Source organism: Gracilinanus agilis, chromosome 5 (genome assembly GCF_016433145.1).
Source record: "Gracilinanus agilis isolate LMUSP501 chromosome 5, AgileGrace, whole genome shotgun sequence".
NCBI lineage: Eukaryota > Metazoa > Chordata > Mammalia > Didelphimorphia > Didelphidae > Gracilinanus > Gracilinanus agilis.
In genome coordinates this window covers 247835745-247845973 of record NC_058134.1, presented here as the reverse complement: position 1 = coordinate 247845973, position 10229 = coordinate 247835745, and the positions used below count along the sequence as shown (strand labels likewise).

Here is a 10229-nt window from a genome sequence, read left to right as displayed (position 1 = left end):
TTTCTTTCTTTCTTTCTTTCTTTCTTTCTTTCTTTCTTTCTTTCTTTCTTTCTTTCTTTCTTTCTTTCTTTCTTTTCCTCTCTGTCTTAGAAATAATGTTAAATATCAGTTCCAAAAAAGAAGAGTGGTAATAACCAGGCAATTGAAATCAAGTGATTGCCCAGGGTCACACAGCTAATAAGTGTCTGAAGCCATATTTGAATCTAGGATCTACCTCTCATTTCTCAATCTGACTCTCTATCCACTGAGCTACCTGGCTGCCCCTGGTGTCTACCTTTCACCAAACTCTCATCTGTGGCTCTAAGATGTGTAGTGGCCACATCCCAGTAAAATTGTCTCAGCAGCTGGGCTAAGCTAGGTTGAGGGTAATGAACACATCTCAAAACCGTTGGTGAGTAAGGGGGATGTCTACTTCAAGCATGTGAAAACTTCTCCTGGCAGAATGGGCAGATAAGAATAATTGTTCCAAGAGCCATGAAGATGGCATAAATAGCTAGAGTTTGGTTAGGCGTGTAAGATGCCTAGGTCACCATTGGCCATTACCACTAGTCCTGACTTTTACATTGAGACTAGACTTGGAAAACTTTGGAAGAATAAGTGAAGCTGATGTCTTTGTACCACTCTGAAAATCCAGTTCTTACAAGAGTCATTTCATCATCCCATAATGTTACTGGTCTTCTTCTAAGTGAAGGACAAACAATATTGTTTTCACAAGCTTAATATTACTAGTTATCCCCATGTTCTTTCAGTGTTTCAGATAATCTCAAAGTTATAAACTAACTAAAGCCTTCTTTTACCTCTAGTTACCTCCTTTGCCCTATGCTTACATATATATATATATATATTTTTTTTTTCATTTCAAATTTTCTTACTTGTCTTTGTTTCTTAACTTTATAAGTCTTTTAGACTTATCTGAATTCTTTCCATTTCTTTACTTTTCCTTCTTTCTTTTTTAAACCCTTACCGTTCATCTTAGAATCAATACTGTGTATGGGTTCTAAGGCAGAAGAGCAGTAAGGGCTAGGCAATGGGGGTTAAGTGACTTGTCCAAGGTCTCACAGCTAGGAAATGACTGAGGTCAGATCTGAATATTTTCCATTTCTAACCAGTCCAGCTACTTTGTATATAATGTCTTCCCTATATGACATCATTTCTAGAACAGTGAAAAACAGTACCATATTGTAAGGAAAATCCTGAATTGAGAGTCAACTGTATTTAAACTCAGTTCTACCATATATTAATGGAATGACCTTGGCAAGCCACTGCTCCTCCTCCAGGGGTTTCTTTCATGCATGGGATGAGGAAGTTGGACTGGATTAGGGGCTTCTTGACCTAGAGTCCATAAACTTGTGTGTTTTTTTAAATTGTATTTCAGTAGTAGAATTTCAATATAATTGGTTTCCTTTGTAATTCTATGTATCTTATTTCAAGTACTGTATTTGAAAACATTACTCTGAGAAGAGGTCTATAGGGTTTGCCAGACTGCCAGAGGGTTCCATGCCATAAAAATGACTAAATGAACTCTGAGGTCCCTTCCAAGATCAAACTCTTTGAACAAATACACGTACTGGTTTTTGGAGTCAGAAGACCTGAATTTGAATCTCTCCCCTGATAATAGCTACTTATGTGACCTCAGGCAAGTCACTGAACCTCTTACAACCTCAATTCCAGTGGTTCCAGGTTTGGTCATGGTCAGAGGTAAACAGAGATCCCCGGATTGGATTAGGGGGAGGGGGCTCAAATGAACTAGTGAATGTGAATATCATTTAAAAGCTATAAAATGATACTGACAAAAATGTGCATGTGTTTGCATGTATGTGTGAAAGCAGTATGTGGAATGCACATTTCTGGAATGGAATACCACTAGTTATATCTACAACAAGAAGTAGGCAGCAAATTCCTTAACTCTAATGAAACAGAGAAGATCATATAGAGGAATTTAAAGAATGCAGAATTTGGAAGAAAAGAACCAGGGTTCAAACCCAGGGTGTTGTGAGGCTCAGATGAGATAATGGAGATAAGTAAAGCACTCTGTGAGTCCTAAAGACCTATATAATGGCCAGGTATTATTACTATTAATCTATATTTTCAAGTCTCCAGTTTGGTGATGACATCATTCTCTGCACGACTATTGCAGTGAAATCAAACCTATATTGAATTAGAAAACCACAAATTAACATTATCTATGTTGTATTGTACTTTTAGTTATCTAGTTATTTTAGTATGGTTCTGGCTTGAACTTGAGATTTGTCAGAGGCTAGCAGAGAGTTTGACAATTCTGTTCTACTGTACTCCTATTGAGCTCAAGTGATGTTTATAGAGAAATACAAGGTGTGATGGCAAATATTTAACAACTAGGATATATTGACATTATTAACACTTTCTTAAGTCTAGATAATCTGCAAAACAATGAGTCAAATCCTAATTTGTAGCAATTGCTGATTTCTGAGTCTGGAAATTTAACAATAGTTCCTTGTTTACCTGTGTTCCAATGCACTGCTGGTTCAAATCCTGGTCCCTTTTCCAAATTCCGGCCATTATCTCCTGAGTGATCTTGGGTGAGTCCCATGACTTTCCCACTATAATTATATAAGAGTGATATGAAGTGACCTCCAAGGTTCATTTCACCTGTAAATCTGTGATAATATAATTTGAAAACTTTATTTCTATTGAAAAATATTTAAGGAAATAAGTTCATTTTCAATTTCTGAAATCTATTGTCAAGGAATCAAGTGACCTTGGCTGGTCTGAGGCATGTAGCATGATGTTTGATTGTAAGCCAGAAGAAAATCACTCAGATCTACTCAGAGGAACTGTGTGTGTGTGACAGGGTAATGGCATTAACAGCTCCCCCGTTAGTCTGAGACACATCCGTCAGTGGTTCCTGGCACTGATCATCATGTCCTGTTTAGAAGAGAATGCATATCATAGAGTGAGCCTAAATTAAAATAACATTGCCCAAGATGCCGCAAAGATTAGCTGAGTGTAAAAATCTCAGCTAGGAATGGGTCAGCTTTATTGAATTTAAAGCATAATCTTTAGTAATTAAGCAATCAAAAACATGTAATATTCTAAAAATAACACGATGACTGATCTAATCCATTATGATGACCATTGAAAGATTAGCTTGCCAATAAATAAAGACTCCCTGCTACAACGCCCATATACACACAAACACACAAACATACAAGAATAAAATCCATTTTCACTTGCTAACTAACAGGTCTATAGAGCTGGTAAAAGAGCTCTTTCCTCTGTCTTCCCTAACTGCTAAAGAGACACGGGAACTATTAAATTAGCAGTCAGTCATTTATTAAGCATCTACTTTGTTCATAACATTGTGCTAGGAAGAAGGGTGGGATACAAAGACAATGACGAACTATTACTTTTCTCTCATAGAATTTCTATTCCACTGAAATCATCATTAAACAGATTTTCTGTGGTTGACTGATAACTACTAATTAATATTAAAAAAATCTTGCCCTGACATGAGCATTTGAAAGAAGATGGTTGTGAGAGCAGGATGAATGACTTGCCAAAGCCAATGTGGGGAAATTACATATTCATATATATGTGTGTGTATGTATGTATTTATATGTAGATATATGTCTATCCATCCATCCATCCATCTACTATCTATCTATCTAACCATATATGTATTTGTAATAATATATCAAAATATATCTGGATATAGAATAATATACTATAGGTGATATAATAAAAATATGAATATATAATAAATAAAAATTCAAGTAAGATTGCTTTCTCTATGGAAGCAAATATATATATGGATATGGAAACCAACCAATAACATTCTAACTTGAATTTCTGATTATATTTATTTTAAAAATACAAACATCAAACACAGAAAAAAAGTCTCCATTATAATGGTCATTTTTTTTATGATCAACGAATCTTCTCTTAAGTTACTTTGTATTTATTTTTTCACATTTTTGAATTGATTTGTGAACAAATGAAAAACAGGTAGGTTAATATTTTGGTGGACTTGGATTTAGGAAGACCTATGTTTGAATCTTGACTCAGAGACTTACTGGCTATGTGGACCCTTGGAAATGTATTTTTAAAAAAAGTCATTATTCTCAGCCTCAGTTTCCCCATCTGAGCAACTACCTCATAAAGTTTTGGTTGGTATCAAATGAGATAATACATGTAAAGCATGTTGTCAACTTTAAAGAATTATAAAAATGTAAGCTAGGAATTATTATTATGCAGTGTTCCCTTTAGAATATAAACTCTTTGAAGGCTGGGATATTTTATTTTTGCCTTTATATAGACACCTAGTAGAGTTCCTGACACTTAGTAACCACTTAATTATTTTCCCATTTAAAACTGAAGGTAAATCTCTGATGGTAGCAACTTGTCCAGTTTCCTTGCCTTTTTTCTAAGCAAGCTTTTCTCTGTGCTTTCTGGTAAACATGAGGGGCTTCATTTCTTTCCCTCATTTAATAGCTTATCTGGAAGGGTGCTGGATCTGGCTTGATGAAAAAGTTTCAGCGTGGACATCTTTACCTTACAAAGTGTCAAAACACAACTATTTGATTTCTTATTTTGTTGATGGTTTAGACTTAAGAAAGTGATGGAGAAAATGTTAATAATGCAAAGTAAGTTCAGAAATGTATCCCGCGTACATTTTTTTCATTGAGACACTTGTTAAACATTTGTTGGCATGCCCCTGAACCTTTCTCTCACATTTCTGCTTTAAATTCTCCATTCTACCCACATTCTATGCTTGTTCATCTGCCCTTAAATTTTAACAGTTTTGGGGAGAGGGAGGAGAGATGGAAGAGAGAGCCTGTCTTCAATGAAACTCAATATTCTTTTTTTTTTAAACCCTAGTACTTCGGTGTATTGTCTCGTAGGTGGAAGTTGGTAAGGGTGGGCAATGGGGGTCAAGTGACTTGCCCAGGGTCACACAGCTGGGAAGTGGCTGAGGCCGGGTTTGAACCTAGGACCTCCTGTCTCTAGGCCTGACTCTCACTCCACTGAGCTACCCAGCTGCCCTCAACTCAATATTCTTTTATCAAACGCTGTCTCTGTGTCAGTCAAGCCTTTTGCTAGATGCTGGGGGTACAAAACCAAAAACTGACTACTTTTAGCCCTCAGGAAACTTGTATCTTACTTGTGCTAATTCATTAGGCAGTATAGAATTCTTTATTTTTCTATTTTAATAACAATTTGAACTATAAAATTTTTGGACAGTGAGTTCTGCACACCAAGTCCTGCTTCCTAGAGAATTGTGTATAAACTTTATTATCATTATTATGCTCTTTTCAGAATGTTGCCATGATTTCCTCTATTTTGCTTTGCTCTTCTGGATTTTGTTCAGCTTGGTACTATTTTAAATATTTCTCACTTCTGATCCTTCTAACTTCAGTTACATTTTGCAGCATATTCAATAAATCATTAGACAAATGTCTGGAAAATGTACACTTTGTAAGAGTTCTAGGAGCTCTGTCTTGAAGGTGATAGAGTACCCAAGATAATGAAAAAAGGCTAAGATTTATTCAGCCAAGTGCCTGTGGTAGCTAAGACCTTTCAAGAGCATACCAGTTTTGTGCTAGGAATATTTTCAAACAGAGTAAACCCCACAGAGGATCCGATTTAGAAAACTAGGAAAATTGCTCACTCATATTTTGTCTAGAAAGCCGTATTTTAAAACCTCCTTTGACCTCAAAGGATATGAATGGATCATTGATACTAGGAATTCCTCATACTAGTGAAATCACAGGTTGACGCCACCTTCCCCCCCTACAACGACAACAGTTTTCTGTATTTTCTGTCTCTTTAAAAATCTTAGCTATAAAAGATGTACTGGAAAGAATATAGGTTGGATTTAGAGTCTGTGAATCCTTACTCCCACTGTGTGACTTTAGCAAAGTCACTAAACCTCTTTGGAACTTGGTTTCCTTTTCTGTAAAATGAAGGGACTTGACTAGATGATCTCATATTTCTCTTCCAGCTCTAAATCTATGATCTTAGCCTCTCGAGGCTGAATTAATTGAATTCAGTATTTCATAGAGTCAAATTCATAGCCTAATGGCATCTAGTAAAGTAAAATGATTTAGAAGCCAGTGTTGAACACTGAATTTTAAAATCATTGCTCAGTATACACTTAGAAGAAAATGGCCAGCAATAGAGAAGGGACCAAATGAATTCAGTTACAGAAAAGCTATCAGGAGCAAAACTTTACAACTATATGTAACTTCATTCATTGTTTTCTATATTTCAGATTCAAAACAATATGTGGGCAGGAAATGCGACTGGTGGCTCTGTGGTTACCTCCTGCATGTTGCCGCGTGACACTTCTTCCTGCATGACACCATACTCTCACTCGCCTCGGACAGATTCCGGTTACACGGGGTTTTCAAACCACCAGAACCAGTTTGGCCATGTGCCCCTCAACAATTTTTTCACTGACTCTCTTCTCTCTGGAGCCACCAATGGACACGCATTCGAAACAAAGCCAGAATTTGAAAGGAGGTCTTCCAGCATCGCAGTCCTTCGAATGAAGGCCAAAGAGCACACTGCCAATATTTCATGGGCCATGTAATATATAGTACCCCTTTATTTTTCTTTTCATAGCAAAGTGAAAAAAAAACACATTCTTCTTTCTCGTATTTAAAGGATGCAACAGTAAGCTGCTGTGTGTGTGTGTGCGCGGGGATTGTGAAACGTCAGGCTAGATGGGGAGGCCAGCTTACAATGAATACTAATATTATTTAACAATAAAATCTAAGAATGAATCTGTAGAGGGACTAAATCGGTTTACCATACACGGATCTCAACCAAGCCTGTTTAGTGGTAAAGTCTTTTCTATTGTACCAGTTGATGAAATATGATCATAAAATCTGCTAAAAGAATAAATGCATTAAACAAATTCTTTTGCTAGAGATTGATTTATGTGACCACTACATACCCAGGAATTCCCTATAAATTAATACCCAATAGAAGAGAAGGAAATCCACTGGGGAAAATTTCAGGAGAACAAGTAAATATTGAAACAGGGCATTTGTGGAATTGAACCCATATCTCTTCTCCTCCCCTGCTTCCCTGTCCCCGTGGGCATAACTTCTCTTTGCTGACATTTGATATTCAGATTTTCAAAGAGGCTTTTAGATCTCTCTGTTTTAGAAAGTTTCCACTGTATGAAGAATGACTACTCAAAACTGAGCAACATTTGCGTGAGATTTGGGGTCAGTTGTATGAACCCATGTGGTCAAGGGTGATAACTGCAATATGCCAGGACTGAATTCACATACGGTTCCAAGGATAATTTTTCCAAATAATATCTTTCCATGAACCTAGTGGTTGGATGACTTCAAATTAAGGGGACCCCCCCCACAACAACTACCTAATTAAGGATTTCAAAATAAGGTTGAGTGAAATAAATAGTATAAACAAGAAAGTAAACCTTTAAAGTGTTTTATAGAGAGCCATGTGTCTATTTAATGGGATATATGTATACGTATATGAATGTTGTTGTATACGTGTACATCTGTACACAGATATGCACAGATATGTCCACATATGTACAATCTGTGTTTCCTCTTGGATCTCTCCCTACCTTTGGCCCTTGAGCCACCATTCTTTTACATAAGGAATGAAAATGTCCAAAAAGACTTACTCAAATTCCTGTTGGGGGAAAAAAAAGGAAGAAAAATAACTTTGCATCTGGAAAATTGCTAAGTCCTTTGATTTACTTCTCCTCCCTTTCCCCTGTCACATTCCAAGCTCCTTCAGATGAGTGAAATGTCAGCCTCCTTGAAAGTAACAGTCAGTCTCCCAAGTTCATAAAGGCAAAGTAAATTAATTGAAGAGGACTCGCATGGCTGTGATTAGCACAGGATACAGCTTTCCCTGTGCCCCTTGAATCTTCTTGCTAGTTTCCCTGGCTTTGAGGGATATGGGGGTCAGGTGGGGGAGGGAGGAAGGGAAAGGACCCTTTTCCTTTTGGTAGTACATGAAGGAATAAAAATAGAAAGATTAAATTCCAGAGAAATAATATTTTAGTCCTACAAGGACCCCCCTCTTGACTAGGAAAATATTTATAATGAACAGAAATGACTTTTTGTAATAAAATTTTAAATCAAACAGATGATCGAGATGAGAGACATCCTAAACCAACATGCCCTGACTTCATAATAAACTTTTGTCTTTATTGCTCTGGGTGTTCAGGCTTTCTTCTCTGTATTACCCGAAAATGAACTTCTTAACTTTTGCCCTCGGAATCAAGAATAAGAAAATCTTTTCTCTTTATATCTAAAAAAATTTTTTTTATTTAAAGAATGTGTTTAGAAAGTTTTGCGATTCAAAGGGAAGTTATTTTCTGGGTACATGATTAGAGAAAACATGAGAAAGTGTTGCTCTAGAAATTGAACTGAACTGAGATGATGGAACTTTTTTTAAGGGCTGAACTTTCTCAAATTAAAAGTGTCTGTTTCTAGTTGCCTCAATTCTCCAACTTAAAACTTGCCAGAAAAATTTAAATACCCTAAAATGCCTTTTCGACATTTATCATTCCCTGTTAATTCTTGAATTCTCTCAACTTCTAGCCCCAGGCTAGATAGCAAATTTCATATGGTTAACAACAACAAAAAAAGAGTTTTCCTGAAGATACTTAATAGCCCAGAAAGGCTAGCTAATGTACCTTCCTTCCATATGTTTATTATTCTTACAATGTTGGTAAAGGAAATATTTCAGTCCAGTTTGCAATTTGCTTCTCTAATAATCTTATTCCTAAGTTGTTTCAGCAATATTTTCTTTCTTTTTAAAAGGTGATTTACATACTTCCTTTCGATCATTTTGGTTCATGTTTGGATTATGTGATGAGACATAAATTAACGGCCAATGAGGCAAGGATTCCAGTTTGCTTCAAAAAATCCAATGAAATATTGTTAGAGAACATGTTTGTGAGTTATTTGATGGGATTTTTTTAAAAATGAGGTTTCTTTCATTAATTCCATAAGAAAGTAAAAATACAAAAAGGAAAAAAAAAGTGAATGGGATCCTGGTTTTCACTGTTCTTAAGCTCTCATTATTTTATATAGTTATTTAACCCTTATCACACTGAGTAAACTCACGCAATTGTGTATATAAACTGCAGAAACATATTCATTCCCAGCTTTTCATCTTGCCTGACCTCTGTCAAATTGCTGATCTTTTTAATTCACACACACACACACACACACACACACACACACAAAGACTCATTCTGAGCCTTTTTTCATGTCAACCCTCATTAAAAAAACTGGCACAGCCGCCATTCATACTTTATTTCTCTCATCTTTTCCCCTAGCTTTTCCTCCAGGAAATTTCTGCCATCTGCTATAGACATTCCTTCTGCCCACTCCTCACTCTGCTTGTAGTCTTACAACAAAGATGTGCTCTAGGTAAGTTTTTGAGGCTAGAACCAGGTCATGATACAGTCGGCATGTGTAAGACTATACATAGTATTGAAATCTAACAAAGGATTTCCTAAGGTTCAGGCGTGAAATTGGGTAGACTGCCACCCTTGCAATCTCTCTATTGCATTAGACATAATAAATGCCAATGTTAGGTGTAGTCATATTAGAGGGCAATAGTTTGAGAGCTAGGATGGACCTCGGAGGTCTTGGTGTCCGACTGGGTCATTTTCTAGATGAAGAAGCTGAGGCTCAAGGATGTTAAGTGACTTGCCTGAAGACCCATAAGTAATAAAAATATTGGTTATTAGTAATGGTATCACAATTATTGTGATCACAAAAAAATAAGAGAAACAATAGAAAGTTTTTTTACTTTGTAAACAAAACTAGGGATCCTGGATTTAGAATCAAGAAGGGACCCCAGAGCTTCTCTAGTCTAAAGGCATCAAACTCAATTAGAAAGTAAACCACTAACCATAAATAACACTATATAGTGACTTAGAAAACCACAAATTAACATTATCTATGCTGTATTTTGTTTTTGTTTATTTTGTTAAACATTTCCCAATGACATTTTAATCTGGTTGGGGTGCACTCTAAGGTTTTGCCAGCTTCTTCTTCCCCATCAATTTTATTTCTCTGTGTTTAGTTTAACCCTGTTATTTTATAGATAAGGAAACTGAGGCGTTGGAGAGGTGGAAACAACTTGCCCAAGGCCACACAGGTAGAAAGTATCTTGGGATTTAAACCCAGGTTTGGGTGGCTCCAAACCCTGTAGTCTTTTCCACTGTCTCTCCCATAGCATAG

The 10229-nt window shown here is 36.4% G+C and overlaps 1 protein-coding gene across 1 annotated transcript in view; it reads left to right on the top strand.

The window, feature by feature from the left end:
- The window catches only part of ALX1 (ALX homeobox 1), a 34100-nt gene extending 27202 nt beyond the window's left edge, over positions 1-6898 (top strand). The window contains exon 4 of the mRNA XM_044678483.1: positions 6251-6898. Coding sequence (XP_044534418.1) covers positions 6251-6571 — 321 coding nt within the window. The 3' untranslated portion in view covers positions 6572-6898. The remainder of the gene's footprint in view (positions 1-6250) is intronic.
- Positions 6899-10229: the final 3331 nt, after the last annotated feature.